General features: G+C 56.1%; 1 protein-coding gene across 1 annotated transcript in view; it reads left to right on the forward strand.

Moving 5' to 3' along the window:
• The first annotated feature begins 1882 nt into the window (after positions 1-1882).
• HDAC7 (histone deacetylase 7) overlaps positions 1883-18339 on the forward strand; it is a 58189-nt gene continuing 41732 nt past the window's right edge. The window contains exon 1 of the mRNA XM_077192705.1: positions 1883-1992. Within this exon, the coding sequence (XP_077048820.1) occupies positions 1974-1992 (19 nt within the window). The 5' untranslated portion in view covers positions 1883-1973. The remainder of the gene's footprint in view (positions 1993-18339) is intronic.

The raw sequence follows: 18339 nt of genomic DNA on the forward strand, positions 1-18339 counted from the left end.
ACCTGCAGCCAGCCCCACATGAGGCCAAGGCTGTTGTTGGACAGGGCTGGGTGAGGCAGGAAGAGCATCACCGTCTCCTCCTGGGGCTGAACCCTGAAGGTCCTTGAGCAAGGTGAGGCCTACACCCTTGGGAAGGTTTTGGGGGCAGGAATTCCAGGTGGAAGGAGCCACCTCCTGGAAGGGCTCAGGCTTGCAAGCACGGCAGGACATTCCCTCGGCTTCCTCCCCTCTCTCCTGCTTTCCTTCGGGCACTCATCATCCTCACGAGCTCTTCCCGTTTGTGCTCCCACCGTGAGAGCAAAGCTCAGAGTCTGGTCCCAACTCCCATCAGATCCAGCAGATGTTGCTGTGCCCCTGTCCCTCAGCATTTCAGATCTGATGCTGCTGTGTCTCTGTCCCTCAGCATTTCAGATCTGATGCTGCTGTGTCCCTGTCCCTCAGCATTTCAGATCTGATGCTGCTGTGTCCCTGTCCCTCAGCATTTCAGATCTGATGCTGCTGTGTCCCTGTCCCTCAGCATTTCAGATCTGATGCTGCTGTGTCCCTGTCCCTCAGCATTTCAGATCTGATGCTGCTGTGTCCCTGTCCCTCAGCATTTCAGATCTGATGCTGCTGTGTCTCTGTCCCTCAGCATTTCAGATCAGATGCTGCTGTGTCTCTGTCCCTCAGCATTTCAGATCCAGCAGATGCTGCTGTGTCCCTGTCCCTCAGCATTTCACATCTGATGCTGCTGTGTCTCTGTCCCTCAGCATTTCTGCAGGCTCAGAATGCTGTCTGGAAGAAGCTGGGCCGAGATTTTGCTGTCTTGGGTGGAAGTTCCCATCTTGGGCCAAACCCCAGGACTATCAGATGAGGAAACAGCACTTCTCTGACCCCCAAATCCCAAAGCTCATGTTTGGGAAGCTGAGTTTCAGGAGCTGAGGTCTGTCCCTGGCTGTGCCCTGGGATGGGGCTTGGAACAATGTGATTTAATGGAAGGTGTCCCTGCCCAGGGCAGGGGTGGAACAAGCTGAGCTTTAAGGCCCCTTCCAACCCAAACCATTCCGGGATTTTGTGTCTGGACGCTTTTATTTCTCTCATTTCCCACCTGCTCTCTCAGGCTGCCCCGTTTCCCTTCGTTTCTCACCGAACAGCACAATTTCCCTTCCCACTGGGACCGGGAGCGCTGGGTTAAAGCCGCCGTCATCGGGTGTCAGCGCTGCACAGCCACTTAACCCTCTCCGCGATGGGAAAAACAAAAGGAAGAAGAGGAAGAACCGAATTCTGTGCCGGTGACACTTTCTCCCGGCCAGCAAACAAAAGTTTTACGAGCTGAACCCTCTGGATGCTGCATTCCAGCTTGGTAACATTTCGGTAACACATTGCAAACGTTTGACTCATAGAAACTTGGACGGCTGCAGCCGGGGGAGGGGGAAGAGCGTCACATTCCCATTCCCGGGCAGGGTTTGGTTGTCGGATTTTTTTTTTTTTTTTTTTAAAGAACTGAAACTTCTCTCTGTTTAATGAAAAAAAAAAAAAGTGTTTGAGCCTGACGATTTCCACCGGTGCTCTCATTGTGTTTGGGAGTGAGGGGCTGGGGGGGAGGGCTCTGCTGCCAAGGGAGGGAGCCGGGGCAGCTGAACTCGCTTTTCTTCTGCAAGTTTTTTTTTTTTTTTTTCTTTCTTTCTTTCTTTTTTTTTTTCTTCTTTTTTTTTTTTTCTTTTTTTTTTCTCTCTCCCTCTGTGTTCCCAGGGCAGGGTTGGCTTTCTAGGTTTGATAAAGCATTTCCTTCCATTGTCATTCTATACGGCCTCTGGGCCCTGCGCTCAGTCCCTCCCCTTTGCCGTCCCCTCTCTTTCTCTCTCTCTCTCTCTCTCTCTCTCTCTCTCTCTTCCTGAACTTTAGTGAATCTTGAGATATAAAGAAAGCAGCTGCCTCCCTTAAGCACAGCTTGAACAATGAGACCTCCTCTCCAAGGGCTTTAACTCCTCTGGATGCAAGGACAAAGCCAGGGTGAGTAGCTGCCGGTGCCTCTGCCGGTCCCGCACCGGCCGCTCCCGGTGTCCGTTCCCGGTGTCTGTGCCCGGCTCCGGAGGGATCAGGTAGCCCTGGAGCAGATGCTGCGAGTGTGAACCCCCCAGACCCAGCCACCACGGCCCGGGGGAGCGCTGGCGCTGTCCCCACGGCCGCTGTCCCCACGGCCGCTGTCCCCATGGACGCTGTTCCCAGCCAGCTCCTGCTGGAGAGGCTTTGCCGCCCGGCCGTGCCCCGGGATTTGGGTCACCCCGGGCTCCCCGCCGAGCGAGACCGGGCAGAACCTGGCTCTGGGCAAGGTGGGAGGAATCCTGACCTCAAAGGCAAAGAAAAACAAACATGATGCAATCAGGCGTGACTGAGCCGCCCTGCGGGAGGAAGATCTTCCCCGGGGGATGCTGCACTGGGATGTGGGAATCGCCGAAGGGGAGACACCTCGGGCTTCCTGCGGCTTCTGGGCGTGCAGAAGGAGGGCAGGGGCGCAGCGTGTGCCGCGGGGGTCTGGCTTTGCCCCGGGGGTCCGCTTGGATCATTTCATGCGCCAAAAAGCGGGAGGCGGAATCGGGCAGAGCTCGGCGCAGCCTGGCGCGTGTTAATTAAGGGGATTCGGGTCAAGCGATGAAGCTGCTGCTGGATGGGCATCTCCAGGATGGGATCCCACCCTTTACCCTCCCTGGAAGCTGTAACTGGCTCACACGGGGCCTGTGGCGGGCTGGTGGATGGCACAGCCCGAGCGGGATGAGCCCCGGGCTGAAGAGGGAATCTCGTGCGGCCAAACACAGCCCAGATGTTGTTATCTGGTGCCCCCCCACCCCTCAGTTTCTCCTCTTCATCCCGTGTGCCTCCAGTGTCTGCTGGCTGGGATAAAACATGATTCACAGGATCCTGGGCCTCGTAAACAGGGAATGATCAAACAAGGCATAAAAGAACATTTTTATTGCTCGTTAGGGCTTCACTAAGACCGTCTGGGGCTCTGTGTCGGGTCAGGTAGCTGCTGGAGCACAGCGTGTTCTTGTAGTACAAATGCAAAACTTCTCCCGTGTTCTGCAGCACAAAACTGCTCAAAACACAACTGGAAGTTCTTTAGGGGACCTGCAGAGCTCGTGGTTTGTGCAAAGTCCTTAGAGAGCCTGTGCAGTTCATCGTGGGGCAACTCAGAGTGGGTTTGATAGAGTTTTGAGTTTTTTCCTCCATAAAATCCCATTTCTGGTTTAACTGGAACCAGTTCCTTCTCCCCCAGGGCAGCTGTGTTTGTTTGTCTCACTTGTTCTTGATCTCAGCTAAATCCAGCAATTTTGGGCGGCTCGCTGGTTTCTCAGACAATGGAGAAGGTGTTGTGGGATTTAAGGTGAGTGTGACAGGTTGACCTTAAATCCCATGGACTAAGCTGAAGGACGTGGATAAAATTGGGCTTTAAAGTAGAATGAGGTGGGTGAAATGAGCGTGTCCAGGTTTGTCACTGAACAGAGCTGAGTTCTGTGGCAGGAGGAACCCTCCAAACCCCTTGTGCTCCTGCTGGGATGGGCATTTCTGATGCTTGGACCTCGGGTGCTGTCCCTGCCAGGCTCCCCATCCCTGGGAACACTTGGGGTCCCACCTGGGGAAGCTTCTTGGCATCTTGAAGGACCACAGGGATTTTGTTGCTCCCTTCCGTGGTGAAGCTGAGCTTGGGGTTGTCACAGGTGGGTGGGAAATGGAGACAAAGCACTTGGAAATGCCCACCTGGAGTGGGGTTGAGGTGATAGGAGGTGTCTGACCTGCACAGGGACAGGAGGCCACAGCTGGACTCGATGGTCTTGGGGCTCTTTTCCAACCTAAATCATTCCATCACCCTATTCCCATCTGCCCCTTGGTCTGTCTCTTCTGGACAGACACAGCCTTGTGTTTGCATCATCAGGACGGTGCACTTTAAATAAATTTTAATTAGGCTTGGCTAATTCATCAGGAAGTTTACTTTCAAAGCAAATAAAACCAGTGAGCAGCCATAGAGCCAGGAAACAGGTAAGGTTATTTATTGCCCGAACAAACCAGGTGGGTAAGGCAACAAAAATCGTGTCTGAGCTCAGCCTTTAGTGGTGGTGGCTGCACCTGATGGTTCTCAGATCACCAGCAAACTACTAAATAATGAGGTTTTGTGTGGTGGCCACACAGAAAGACCCTCGTGGCCACACGCATTCCCCCATCCTCGGAATTGGCTGTGCAGGACATGGCGGGGCCGACGGTGACTCTGGAATAGTTATTGCCTCAGTCTGGAGCTGGATCTGCTTTGCTGTTGTTTTGGCATCTTTCAAATGCAGAACTCACGGGAGAAGAATTCCTCGTGCCTGTAAAACCCATCCTGGGACAAACCTACAGCAGAGCCAGGTGGGATTTGAGGGGCTGCCCTTGCACCCCTGGGTTGAGGGGGCAGCAGGAGGAGATGGAGCCTCAGGGGTCACCAGGTGCTGCTTGGGGGATGGAGAGATGCGAACACAATCCCAGCACAGCCTTGGCTTTTCCATGTCTGTCTTTCTGTGCTCACTTCCATGCTGGGAGGGCAGTTTTTCCAGCCAGACCAGGACCAGATTTGGAAAAGCCCAGAGCACTGGACACATGGGGAATGAGCAATGCTGGAGCTTTGGGGCTCGGCCTGAGGGACCACAGGATGGATGGATGGATGGATGGATGGATGGATGGATGGATGGATGGATGGATGGATGGATGGATGGACACAGAGGTGGATAATCCATGGATCCATGGATGGATGGGTGGATGGACATGGGGATGGATCCATGGATGGACAGACAGACGTGCTCCTTCCCCAAACCCAAGAGTGGGACCCCCTTCCACACCCCTGCAGTGGCATCCCAGCCTGGAGGTGCCGGTCCCTCCCGCTGCCCGGGGAGGGGAGCCAGGGCCTTTCCAAGGTTACAAACTTCTTATTTTTGGATGCGTTTCCCTGCGCTGGAGCCGGCCCAGGCTGGAGCTGTTGAAGTTTTCGGTCCTTTGTTTGTTTAATTGAAGTGCTGTTTGTTTTTGATCACGGGCATGAGATAGGCGCTTCCTCTGCAGGCAGGAAGCAGTGATTTCCTGTTCTGTCCCCGGCCAACTCTCACTGCGCAGGAAACCTCGCTCTGCTGAGTGGCCACTTTTCGTGCAACATTTTTGGAAGGTTTTACGTGGTGTTGTTTTGGTTTTTTTCTCTTTTTCTTTCTTCTTTTTTTCCCTCCCTTCCCCTGTGAGCGGCGCTGGCGGTGTTGGGACTCTGGGAAGGACGTGTGGAGGGCCTGGAGTCAGCACTCAGCAGGCTGGGGATGCTGTTTGATGAAAATGGGTCCATTTAGCCTCAGATCTTTGGTTCTGTTGAGAAGTTGGTTGGTTCACCTTGAAGTGAACCTTTTTTTGTTGTGTTTTTTGGGGGGAGCGCTGCCCAGGAAGGTGTGTCTGTCCCACCTCATTCAAACCAATTCCCTGATGGAGTCACATGGAGACTCAGGGCAGGACGAGGAGTTAAACCACACCTGGGTCACCCCTGCCAGCTTTACCTGCTTGGGTCCTTGCTGTGCTGGAGGACCTTTAGGCAGAATTGGGGTTGTTCATCCTGGAGAAGAGATGATTTAGGATGACCTCGTTGTGGCCTTCCAGTCCCTGAAGGAGCTGCAGGAGTGATGGAGAGAGACATGGACAGGGGAGAATGGCTTTAAACAGTCAGAGGGGATTTTGGGAAGGAATTCCTCCCTGTAAGGGCTGGTAAAGCCCTGGCACAGAACGTGGCTGCCCCATCCCTGGGAGTGTTCAAAGCCAGGTTGGACAGGGCTTGGAGCAACCTGGGATGATGGGAGGTGTCCCTGCCCATAGCAGGGATGGAATGGGATGGTTTTTAAGGAACCTTCCACTCACATGCCCAGGTCAGTCCCACAGACCATCCGAGAGGAGTCAGGGACAGGGTTTGAGCCGTGGTCCCACACATGTGGAGGTGTTTCTGGGGTGGAAAAGGGACACTCAGGTTTTCCTGTGGAATCCCAGAGAGGTGGAGTTGCCGCTCCTTGGCAGCTCCCAGCGCACAGGGACGTTGTTACTCAGGGATGTCGTTACTCAGCGATGTTGTTACTCAGGGATGTCTTACTCAGCGATGTTGTTACTCAGGGATGTTGTTACTCAGGGATGTTTTACTCAGCGTGTTTATCCTCCAGCAGCAAACCCAGACAGGCTCTCACTCTGCACCCTGCCCAGAGGTGAAGTGCTGCAGTATCAGATGGCTCCAGCCACAGGAAGCCCGGACAGACAGGACAGACAGGACAGACAGACAGACACTGCAGCACGAGAGCCATGGGAGCCCCAGGGCAGCAGATGTGACCACGAGCAGAAAGAACTTCTCTGCCCGAGGTTTTAATTGTCTGGCTGTTGTAAAGGGGCTCCCCTGTGGGGAGGGGGTTTGTAAGGGGAAAAGCAGCGGCTGCAGGAACAAAGCAGGGAGGGGAAAGGCTGGGGAAGGGGGAGCAGAGCTGCTCACAGCCCCCAAATCCTGAAAATGCCCCACATGGAGAGGGGATGGTGAGGAGAGAGGATGCTCAGGAGAGGAGCTGGCCAGAGGGTTTAGGCAGAGTTGTGCAAGAGCAGCTGGCTGGGGCCGTTTGGCTGCAGGAGGATGAAAGGGCTGGGGATGCACAGAGGGAGGGCTGGGAGCTGCAGGAGCAGGGAGAGGGCAGGACGCTCCCGGCCGCAGCTGCTCCAGCCCCGCAGCAGTTGGGCCACCATTTGTGCTCGGAGCCATCCAAGGAAAACTTTGCTCGGGCCGCTCTCACGCAGCCCCAGCCCTGTGCAAGCGCGTCCCCCACCAGCTGAGCCCCCTCCCCTGCCCCATTCCTGGAGAGCTCCCCGTTCCCAAGGCCCCTCCGGATCACTGCACGTCGCTGACATCAGCGCCGGTTGCCATGGAAAAGCCAGGTTGTCCAAAACACGACCCCTTGGCCTGATCCCATGTGTGTCAGGAAATGAAGGTTTTATGGCCCATCTCTGCAGTGGAGCAGAAAGAGCCGGGCAGGAACCGCAGCCCCGGCACCGGCAGAGCCCCCCCGGTCACGGCTGCTGGCCTGGGACTCCTGCCCGAGGGGACACGGGACCTGCACAGCCTGGTTTGTGCCTCCTGAGCCACCTCCGGTCTCTGAGATTGCTGCTGGGGGCTGGAACACCCCCAGGAGAGGCAACCTCCCCCTTAAATTCCTCCTGGTGAGGGTGGGCACAGGGTGGGCACAGGGTGGGCACTCCCTTCTCTGGGTGCAGGGTGCCCAGGGAAGCTGGGGCTGCCTCAGGATCCCTGGCAGTGCCCAAGGCCAGGTTGGACAGGACTTGAGGCCACCTGGGACAGTGGAAGGTGTCCCTGTCCAGGGCAGGGGGTGAAATGGGAGCTTTAGGGTCCCTTCCAACCCAACCCATGCTGTGACTTTGTGCATTCTGGGGAGAGGCAGACAATGGGAGGAAAGGTCCCCAGGGGCTCACACTGGAGCAGTGGGAGCACAAAACTCTGCTCACACCTGAGCTGGGGCTGACACTGCCTTTGGAGGGACTGTGATGTGCAGGGAGGCAGAATCCAAAAATATTTGGGAGTCCTGGCCACAGAGATTTTCCTAAAGCTGTCCCAGAAGTGATGGAGCCAAAGGCCTCACAGACCTTTGGTGTGGGGGCTTTGGGAGGGAAACTCAGGTGTGATCCCATGGCAGGGAGGGGATGCTGCTGTTCCAGGCAGCCTTTGTTTGGCCACGGTCAGATTTGGGGGATGTGCTCGGAAATGAGAATTTGGTGTTTGGTTTTGCACGCCCTGTGTGGGGCACAGGGAGTGCTGGGCATGGCAAGTGCCTGCAGGGCTTGTCCTGGTCTGGCTTTGGCTGAAAATTCGGCAGTGGCGTGGCTGGGTCACCCCAGTGAGTGGCACCAGGAGCCAGCTCGGGCTCCAGAGCGGGGCTGGCAGTGCCACCCTCCTGTCCCCGCGGTGCCAACCGACCCTCGCCCCGCTGCAGCCTCCCCCCCTTGCCGTGGGTGTTTTGGGGTTAAAAATAGACTCCAGATTTCGGTTGGTAGAGGCGGAGGCAGGGAGCAGGAGCTGTTTATCAGTGCCAGGGTTTCCCCTGAGACACTGAAATGACTCAGATAAGAGATGGGCACAACGTGCACGTCCTCCCTGAGCTGGTGCCAGGGCTGAGGTGTCCTGGATGTCCCAGTCCTTGTGGATGCTCCATGGAACCCTTGTTCCTGCCAGACTGGGATGCTCTGCAGCATCCTCCCCTCAGCCCCTTTTGGAAATGTTGCTCTCTGCTGTTAATCCTGGCCCAGCCACAGAGCCATGGAAAGGTTTGGGTTGGAAGGGGCCTTAAAGCCCATCCTGTCCCACCCCTGCCATGGGCAGGGACCATCCCGTGTCTCAGACCTTCCCTTCCAGCATCCCAGGCTGCTCCAAGCCCTGTCCAACCTGGGCTGGAGCTTTCTGGTGCTCTGGAGCCCTTTTCCCACAGTGTCAGCGCATTCAAAAGCAGCAGCTGGGGCCTGAATCAGCCAAATCAGAATCAATCAGCCAAACCTCGTTTTTCACAGGGGGTGGCACAGGCACTGCTGGGCCCTGCAGGGTTTTTAATTCCCTAACTGTTCATACATCTCTTAAACCACGTTAGCCCCCTAGCTAGTCCACACACTAATTTATAATTTAACCTAATGTTATCTCGTCATTTTAAGTATTTTTCAGAGTCCCAAGAAAAAATATTTAAACTTCATTGGAAGCTTTCTCCAAGGAGGAGGAGGAGGGAGCTGCAGGGTGTGGGCAGCATGCCCTGGGCAGCATCCTGAGCACCCCAGGCTGCTCAGTGCCTCGGGCAGGGCAGGGCAGTGGGGCTGGGTGCTGCCAGCTCATCCTGGGCACATTTTCAGGGGTGCTGAACCCCTCTCTCCACACCCCAGGCTGCTCAGTGCCTCGGGCAGGGCAGGGCTGTGGGGCTGGGTGCTGCCAGCTCATCCTGGGCACATTTTCAGGGGTGCTGAACCCCTCTCTCCACACCCCAGGCTGGTCAATGCCTCGGGCAGGGCAGGGCTGTGGGGCTGGGTGCTGCCAGCTCATCCTGGGCACATTTTCGGGGGTGCTGAACCCCCTCTCCTGCTCAGCAGCAGCAGCAGCAGTTTCCTGTTTGACTCACACCTGACACAAGCTGGGGCCTCTCGCGCTGGGGAGCGACTGAATGGGGCTGTTTACAATTAGAGAACGTGGGATTCCCAGAAAGAGGCTCAGACCGGACGTCCTGAAGCGAAATACCCCGGGCGTCAGCAGCTAAAAATACCCGCGGCAGAGCCGTCCCCGATCCCGGTCCCGCCGCGCTCCGGCCGCTCAGACCCGGGGGCACAGCAAACAAAATTACAGCTTTTCATCCTCCCCATGGGGCACAGCACCCAAATTCCAGCTCTTCATCCTCTGCATGGGGCACAGCACCCAAATTCCAGCTGTTCATCCTCCCCATGGGGCACAGCACCCAAATTCCAGCTGTTCAGCCCCCCCCTGGGGCACAGCACCCAAATTCCAGCTCTCCATCCCTCCCCCTGGGCACAGCACCCAAATTCCAGCTGTTCACCCCCCCCCGGGGCACAGCACCCAAATTCCAGCTCTCCATCCTCCCCCTCCGGGGCCTTTTTTGGCAGAACTTGGTGCTCTCTGTGCTGGTGGATGCCCCTCGCAGGGATTTCTCTTGGTTCCTGTGTTATTTGTGGGAGGGGGGCAGTAAGGCAAGGGTTAAAGTGTGAATAATCAGAGTTTCAGCCAGAAGTGGCGGATGGGAATCGGTTCAGTTCGGATGGGAATCGGTTCAGCTCCTTGGAGGGCTGGGGTGGGTGGGAAGTGAGGCAGGAGCAGCTGCTCAGGGACAGGGACAGGGACTTGGCTGGGCAGCTCTGGAGCCCACAGGTGGGCACGTGTGGTCATGGCCAGCACCAGGGAGGCTGAAATTCCCCAGGACCTGAATCAGAGCTGGGGTAGGGAAAGGTGCTGGAGGCAGAGAATCACAGAACCACAGGATGGTTTGAGTTGGGAGGAAGACTAAAGCTCACCCAGTGAGATTTAGGGTAGGGACACCTTCCCCTGTCCCTGGGTGCTCCAAGCCCTGTCCAGCCTGGCCTTGGACACTTCAGGAATGGAGCAGCCACAGATTCTCTGTGCCAGGGCCCTGCCACTCTCAAATGCAGGAATTTCTTTCAAATATTTCAGTTTGGTCGCTGGTGCTTGGCGCAGGGCTCAGAAAGGGACCAGGCTCAGCCTGAGCTGAGCTTTGCTGTCACCCCAGCCCAGAGCTGGGCCCTGCTGCTTTTGTGCCTCTGCCCAATGCTCATGGGCTGGAGTGAGAGACAAAAGATGGGTGAGAGCAAAAGGGCACAGAAAGAATCCTCCAGAGCCGGCCCTGCAGCCCAGTGACCCCTTCCTGACAGAGATTTTGGAAGGCAGAGCTCCCGTTAAGGCACTTATGCAATAAGTTGTTACCAGAGGAAGTTTCTCTTTAACCCCAGGCAGTTGGTGGTTGATTTATGTCCTGCAGCTTTAGATTTTCTAGGTTGCAGTGGTGTTGCATAAGAAGATAATTTGACCCTGCATTTCTTAAAAGTTTTTTTTTTTGGGGGGGGGATTGTCTCTTTCATCTGCCTCTCATGTACCTGGAGATGTAAAATGAAGGACAATTCTATGGCTTGTCTTCATATGAGAGTGAATCCCTGAGTTTTCTCAGAGATGGGGTTGGATTTGGGTGTTTCTTCACACCAGGACTGGACACTTTTCCTTGTGAGTTTTATGCCCAGAATAAGAGCAGCTCCACTCTGTTTGTGCCTTCAATTTCTCCTGCTCTCTTCATGCACCAGGTTACTTTTGCTCTTAGGCAATAAACACAGCAGTGGGGAATGCTCCAGGCATGGGATGCAGGGATGGACTGCAGGGACAATTTGGAACCATCTCTGCTCATGGAGAGATCAGCCCTGGACTTAATGGCCCTTGGAAGCCCTTCTAGTGCAGGTCTTTGCTAGGGCAGAGCTGTCCCTGAGTGGGAGTGAATTCATTTCATGGCAGGGGAGACAGACGGGTCCTGTGCCTCGTGGCAGCTCCCCTTGGGCTCTCTCCTGATTTGCCATTTGCCTTTAACCTAAACTAAAAGTCATTTAGACTGAAAGCACACATTAGTGTTTGTGAACAGAAGGGCAATTACAGGGAGAAAACCAATTTCCACCGGCGTGGTGGGGGACATTGTCTGAACCACGGGGTCCTGCCAGCAGAAGGACCAGCCCAGGTTCTCCTCCTCCAGCAAGGAGAGTTGGGACGATTCCTGCTCTTTTCCAGCCTCCCCTGGTGGCCTTGAGGAAACCCTTTGCACTCACCCTTGCAGAACTGGGGGCACAGTGACCCCTTTCTCCTTCCTTGTCTCAGGAATCTGAACCATTCCTGGTCCTGGTGGTGTCTGTGGGAAATCTGAGCTGAACTTCTCAAACTGAGGGATTTTTCCCATCCTGGGTGAGTGTGGGTGGCTCCAAGGCTGCTCCAATTTTAGCCTCCACACACCACCCAGATGTTAAACTGGGCATCTTCTGCATCTGCTCCCGGGACATTCATTGTCCGGGAGTCCCCGGGTGGCCGATTGTGCCAGCGGGAGCTTTCATGGAAACAGCCCATTTTTTTCTGTGGCAGCTCCAAGTGTTTGCAAAAAGCTGGTAGAGCCCCAGGAGCTTCTGGCAGCTTCATTTTATTTTGAAACCATTCAGTCCCCAGCTGGGTGCGAGAGTAAAACGAAAGGATGCGAGATAAAGGCGCCGGTGCAGCGAGCGAGGGCAGCCCGTCATTCTGAAACCAGGCATGGAAACTGTGCCGAGGAGAAAAGCTCGAGAGCAGGGCTTGGCCCCCTCACCACACACACCCCGCGCACGCCAGAGAGTGCCTCTGCCTGGGGACAGGCACGTGTGGCCACGGGACAGCGACGGGAGCCTCGAGGGCAGTGGTGCCTCTGACCAGGCCCATGAGCGGCGACAACAAAGGTACCGAAAATGACCCGTCCTGTCCTGCTCCCCTCATCCAACCCATCCCTTGTGCCCAGGTAGGCCTGGGGAGTCCTGGCCAGGCTCCCCTTGTCCAATCCACCTCTTGTGTCCTGATGTGTTTGGGGAGTCCTGTCCAGCTCCCCTCATCCAACCCATCTCTTGTGTCCAGGTGTCTCTGGGAAGTTTTCTCCAGGCTCCCCTTGTCCAACCCACCTCTTGTGTTCAGGTGTCTCTTCATCCTCTGCCTTCTCCCAAGCATCTCTGTCCCCTGCTCTCCATCACTGCCAGGGGGTTTGGGCACCTCCAGGCCTGAGCTGCTCTGGAGGCCCAGGAGATGTGGAGGTGGAGGGCAGTGAATGGTTTGGAGAAGAGGAGGTTCTGGTGGGTTTTTGGGGTGGTTTTTGTTCCCTTTGCTGCTTGCCCAAGGGCCTGGGTGGCCTTTGCCAGGGGACAGGGGCACTGTGCCCAGGGCTCCCACAATGGGGCATCCAGACCATGCCCTGTCCAGAGCACACAGGGATTTAGGGACCTTCATTGTAGGAAGTTTGGGTTGGAAGGGACCTCAAAGATGGCCCAGTTCCGCCTGCCATGGACCCGTTGTGTCCGGTCTGTACCATGGTGTCCCTGCTCTTGCCTGCACAGCCCGGTGTCCCCGTCCCCTCTGGTGACAGCCCAGCCTCTGGCGTTTCAGGCAGCTCTGAGGTGCTCTGATGGACAGTGAAGGGCTGGCTGTGGAGATCTGGGTGACACCAGGGAGGGGATGGGTGGCAGGGCAGGTGCCTGCTGCTCGTTGTCACCGCTGGTTTCTCACCACACGGACCTGGGGGCACAGCACCCAAATTCCAGCCTGTGACAGCCTCCTCACCCAGCTCCCCTCACCCGCTGGAGCTGGGACATGGGGGGCATCCCTGCTTCCTTCGTCCCAAGGCTTTTCCAGCTTGTGTCCCTTCTCTTGCCACCTCCTGGCACTTCCTGGCTCTCTTTCTGTGGGCGGGTTGGGAAATGGGTTGAGAAGTGCAGCTCCCAACACCACAGCTCGGGGAGGGACGCTGTGATGGAAGAATTTGTTGAGTTTTGTCCTATCTCAAAAGTGCTGAAACTGGTGAAACGCTCCCACACCCCCTTCTGGGAATTTCCAGCTAAACCCAACTGGTTTTGGTTCTCTGGACTGTTGAGAAAGCTGAGCTCAGGCTCGGGGGCCCTGGCTCAGAAACCAGGATGGGAACTGGAGATTTGGCACCTTAGAGCTGAGTCCTGTGACCTGCAGACCTCTGCCTGCAGATGCCTGTGAGCTTTGGAGGATTGGCTTGGCAGCACAGCTCTGCTTTGAGCACCTCAACCCCTGTTTGAGGGATAGGACACAGCCCAAGAACTGAGCCTGTCCTGGGATGCCCAGGGGGAGAAAGGGGAGGCACTTCATAGACTGTGACAGGAAAACTTTCAAACCCAGGGCTCCTCCAGCTGCTTCTAGGCTGAGAAAACACCTCCAGGGCTGTTCTCAACAGCTGGGAACAGCAGCAGATGGGAGCCTGATGGTGGCCAGCAATTAGTGCAAATTAGGGTCAATCACAGCCTTTGGAGGAGCAGAAGAGGTGCAGCCAAATCTCTGCTCTTTCCTCCCTTTTCCTCCTGTTTCAAAGTGCAGCAGGGACCTGGGGGGGACTCTGGAGGTGGCTGAGGAGGTTGTGTCACACCTGGGGTGTGCCAGTCTCTGCTGCCAGCATGCCCAGCAGCCCAGAGCAGTGCCCAGAGCGTGCCAGACGCTTTTGTTCCTTCTCCTGGTGTTCAGAAAAACAGAGTTTTGCCGGTTATTCTTCCCTTCTCAGGCTGCAAACCCTCTGGGCTTTAAACAAAGGGAAATAAACAATTCCCAGTGACATTTGCAAAGCTTCCACAGCCCGTCGCAGTGAAACTGTTTGGTCTGAGCTTCTCTAAAGAAAAAAGTGAGGAAGAGGAGGGAGTGGTCCATGTGCAGGTATGATGGATTTGCCATGTGGGAACTGCTTTTAGGTTGTATTAAAAAGGCACAAATCTATAAAAACCCAGTAAAAGCCCTGTCCAACCTGGCCTTGGGATCCAGGGGCAGCCCCAGCTTCTCTGAGCAGCCCTCAGCACCCTCACAGGGAGGAATTTCTCCCTAATAACCCATCTAAATCTTCTCCCTGTCAGTGTACAGTGATTGCCCCTGTCCTGTCCCTCCCTGCCCTCGGGAAAAGCCTCTCCGAGTCGGGCTGTGCCTCGCTGAGGGTGCAGAGAGGAGCCCACCAGGTTCTTCTGTGTCTGCAAACCCCACCGGGGATGCCTTGGGGGGGATTTGGTACCCCGTTATCAGGGAAACCTTAATTAAAGGCTCATTAAAGGCCTCCGAATCCCGGCCGGGGCCGGGAGGGGGCGCGGGGCCGCCCGGGCTCGGCGCAGAAACTTTGAGTCACTCGCGGGGTGTTTTGGAGCGAAATTCGGAGCCGCCGCGGCCCCTTCCCGGCCCATTGTTGTGGTTTGACAATCACATTTTCCTGTTTTTAAAGCAAATGTTTTTCTCTCCCCCGGGGACGTAACCGAAGCCCCGCAAGCGCCGCGGGGGAAGGAGAGCGGGGGGCTCCGACCCTGAGGGAGCCCGGGGGGATCCGGGCTTTGAGAGAGCCTGGGGGGCTCCGGACCCTGAGGGAGCCCGGGGGGCCCGGATGTGGAGAGAACCCGGGGGGCTCCGGACCCTGAGGGAGCCTGAGGGGCTCCTAACCCTGAGGGAACCCGGGGGGCTCCAGACCCTGAGGGAACCCGGGGGGGACCCGGATGTGGAGAGAACCCGGGGGGCTCCGGACCCTGAGGGAGCCCGGGGGGACCCGGACCCTGAGGAAACCTGGGGGGCTCCAGACCCTGAGGGAACCCGGGGGGCTCCGGGCTTTGAGAGACCCCAGGGGGCTCCGGACCCAGGACGAGCCCCCCGCCCCCGGCATCGCCCCTTCCCTCCCATCTCCGTTCTCTTTGTGCAACGGTGGCAGCAGGAGGGTGAAGGAGGCAGAAGTGTGCTTATTTTTATTTTTTACTCTTTTTTTTTTTTTTTTTAATTGACGGTTCCTCTTTGCAGTGCTGTGGTTTCATGCCCTGCTGTTGCTGCAGGACATGGGGGTATTTTTGTAGGTCTTATTCAAGGAGTGTCTATTTAAAACAAACTTTTGGGTGGCTGAGCACATGTTACCCCTCAGTTCAAAGCAGAGGACGGGGCTCATGGGGAAATTGGGTGGTTGGTGGCAGCCCCCCAGAGCCACTTGGGCTGTCTGAGGATGCTGGAGGTCTCCAAGTCCCCACAGAGGATGGACCCACTGTGGCATGGGTGGAGGTGGGCCAAGACAAGGAGAAAACCCATTTATTATTCAAGTTCCTGTATGCAGGGTGTCTGCATGCTCCCAGATTTGCATTGAAATAGGAATAATTTGACTTTTACTGAATGAAAGTTGTGAAGTTCTAATGCTGAGTGGTGGCCCTGCAGTCGTGCCCAGCGTTTCCAGGCCAGATGCAGCTGGGACTAAAAACCACCAGGAGTGGGCTTATGCTTGTCCAGTGTGGCCAGGACCTGCTCAATGCTGCTTTAGCCCCATTTCTTTCTCTCAGAGCCATGCTGAGCCCCTGGGATGTGACACAAACCTTTGGTGCTCAGGAGCTGAGTGTCTCCTCCCGTGTGTTGCCCAACACAGGGTGTGAGCTGTTCCTCTCCTTTCCTACATCAGCAAATAAAAAAGGCACCAAGCTCCCTTGTGGCCCAATCAGCAACTCACCCAGCTGCCTGCCATCCCATCCCATCCCATCCCATCCCATCCCATCCCATCCCATCCCATCCCATCCCATCCCATCCCATCCCATCCCATCCCATCCCATCCCATCCCATCCCACTGCTGAGCCTGGCAGGATCAGCAGTTTGGCCTCCAAGCATCCCAAATCCTGCCTGTGCCCCCCATGGCTGGCTCATCTCCTGGCACATCCTTGTTTCTCCTGCCCTTTGGGAGGCCGGGCCAGCCCTGCAGACATCACCAGCCTCGTCCTTGTCTTTCCCAGCTCTCTGCCTCGCTGCATGGCTCAGGAGCAGAGCAAAGCTGAGAAATGGTTTAGGTGGGAAACCACCACCCTTTGCCACCCATTTCCCCCTCCTGGCAGCCCCAGACCTTCTCCTGACCCTTGTCCACCCCTTCCATCAGGGCTGAGCTCTGGGGGTGCTGTGGGAGCCCCCCTGTTTGCCCTGGGCAGGCTCTGGGAGCCCGGAGGAGCCCGGGCAGCCTGGAGCGCCTTTGTCTGCCCCGCCGACGGTCGGAGGGTTGCACAACGTGTGGGGGTGAAGCACATCCATCTCCACGGATCCAAATAACCCCTTCCTTTCTTCCTTTCTTTCTTTTCTTTCCCAACCGGCAGCGGGTTCTGCAATATCCCCTGCCCGGCACAGCAGAGCCCCGCCTGGCCGGCCCCGGGAGGGAGGAGGGACTCCAGAAAGGGAAGCGGTGCCTCCTTTTCCAGGCTAAAAATACCAGCCGTGCTTCCAAAATAATCTCGGTTCGATGATCTCCATTGCCCCCCGGGGCTGCTGAAATTCCCCAGTAATTCAGCCTGAGCTCCTCACCCCGATGGAGGAAGGTCTCAGTGGGATCTGTTTGCTCCTGGAGGCAGGTTTGGCTCTTGGTGTTCGCAGAATTTTTGAATGGGATTTCAATGGGATTGATGGGAGAAGCCAGGCTGCTGCTCCTTCTACTGCTTCTAGTTCAAGATGGGATTGGGAAAAATTCACAGATTTTGAAGTTGTATACAGGGACCAGGAAAACTCTGGTTTTCCAGCCCATCCCAAATCTGATCTGTTAATTTGTAGGGGAAAACCACAAGTTTCCTCCAGGCTGTGCTGGGGTAGATTTCCATGGGTTGTGGTGTGGTTTTTGGGGGTGCCCTGTGCAGAGACAGCGGCTGGACTCGATGATCTATGTGTCTCCCTTCCCACTCAGGCTGTTCCGTGGTTCCTTTCCATGACTCTGCACCAGAATTGAATGATCTGCAGGAATTCTGGGGCTGGCTGAGCCCAGCTTGCCCTTCCTGATGAGTTTGAGCCTTTGGAATGATGAATTTAAGGGAATTCAGGGCACTGGACAGCAGAAAGAGCTGGGTGGGGAGGATGAATCCCCTTCTCCAGCTGCTGTTTGTGGAATAGTCCCCACTCTCACCTCTGCTTGGCTCCACTCAGTAATATGCAAATTTATGCAGAGCAGGGCCCGCTGGGACTGAGTTGTGAAGTTATTGACGGGTCTCAGAATGAGGTGTTAGTCACAAAAACCTTGTCAGAGCAATTTGGGTGTTGCTGGGGCTCTGCAGGGACCAGGGCTGAGACTTCTGCTCTGGTGCTATTTTCCAAATCAGAGAGGCATTAAGCGTAACCTCGGTAATTCTGAATTATTTAAAAAGCTGCTGTCACTGCTCTGGACTGAACTGCCAGGTGCTGTTTGAGGGCTGTGCCTCTCCCCACCTGAGGTTTCACTGTGGATCAGCGAGGCTTTGGAAATGAAAGGGAAGGAAAGGCTGGTCTTGAAGAGAACAGACATAAATTAAAGTGAAAGAGAAAGCCCTGGAGGTGGGTGAGATGCACCCTGGAACCTCCCAGCTTCAGCAGGTGCCGAAAATAACCACTCTGTAAGCAGGGTTACGAATGTGCCAGCCCGTGAGCTCGATGTGTAACTTCCCAGAGCTGTTTTGGTATCACAAAAGCGAGCAAAATAACTCAGCAAAAGCACATCCCTGCCCACCCGTGTTTCGGTGCTGTCTCACTGCACCCAGTGACCCCAGAGACTCCGGGGCTGCAGCTGAGCAGGGCTCCTCACCCCGGCACTGGGCAGGGCTTTGCTCTGCGTCCGAAATGATTTCTTCCTTGGAAAAGAGAAGTGTGATTCCGTGGTTGGAGAATCCCCCCGCGCTTTGGGGTTCCTGGAAAAGCAGCTGCGCCCCCGCCGGCAGCGCGGGAACCTCGGGGTCTCGCTGTGCTTTTGGGCAGGATTTGAAGCCCGTGAGCACAGGCACCTCCCTCCTTGGCTCTGAACTTGGTTCCGTTTCTTTCTCTGTGGTGCTCGGCGCCCCTGGTCACTGTGTGGGGATGTTCTGGTGTCCTCTGCTCAGCTCATCCCGGGGGATGCTCCTGCCTGTCCTGTGCTCAGCTCTGCTCAGCTCATCCCGGGGGATGCTCCTGCCTGTCCTGTGCTCAGCTCAGCTCAGCTCATCCTGCGGGATGCTCCTGCCTGTCCTGGGCTCAGCTCAGCTCATCCCGGTGGATGCTCCTGCCTG

Source organism: Agelaius phoeniceus, chromosome 35, assembly GCF_051311805.1.
Source record: "Agelaius phoeniceus isolate bAgePho1 chromosome 35, bAgePho1.hap1, whole genome shotgun sequence".
Classification (NCBI taxonomy): Eukaryota; Metazoa; Chordata; class Aves; order Passeriformes; family Icteridae; genus Agelaius; species Agelaius phoeniceus.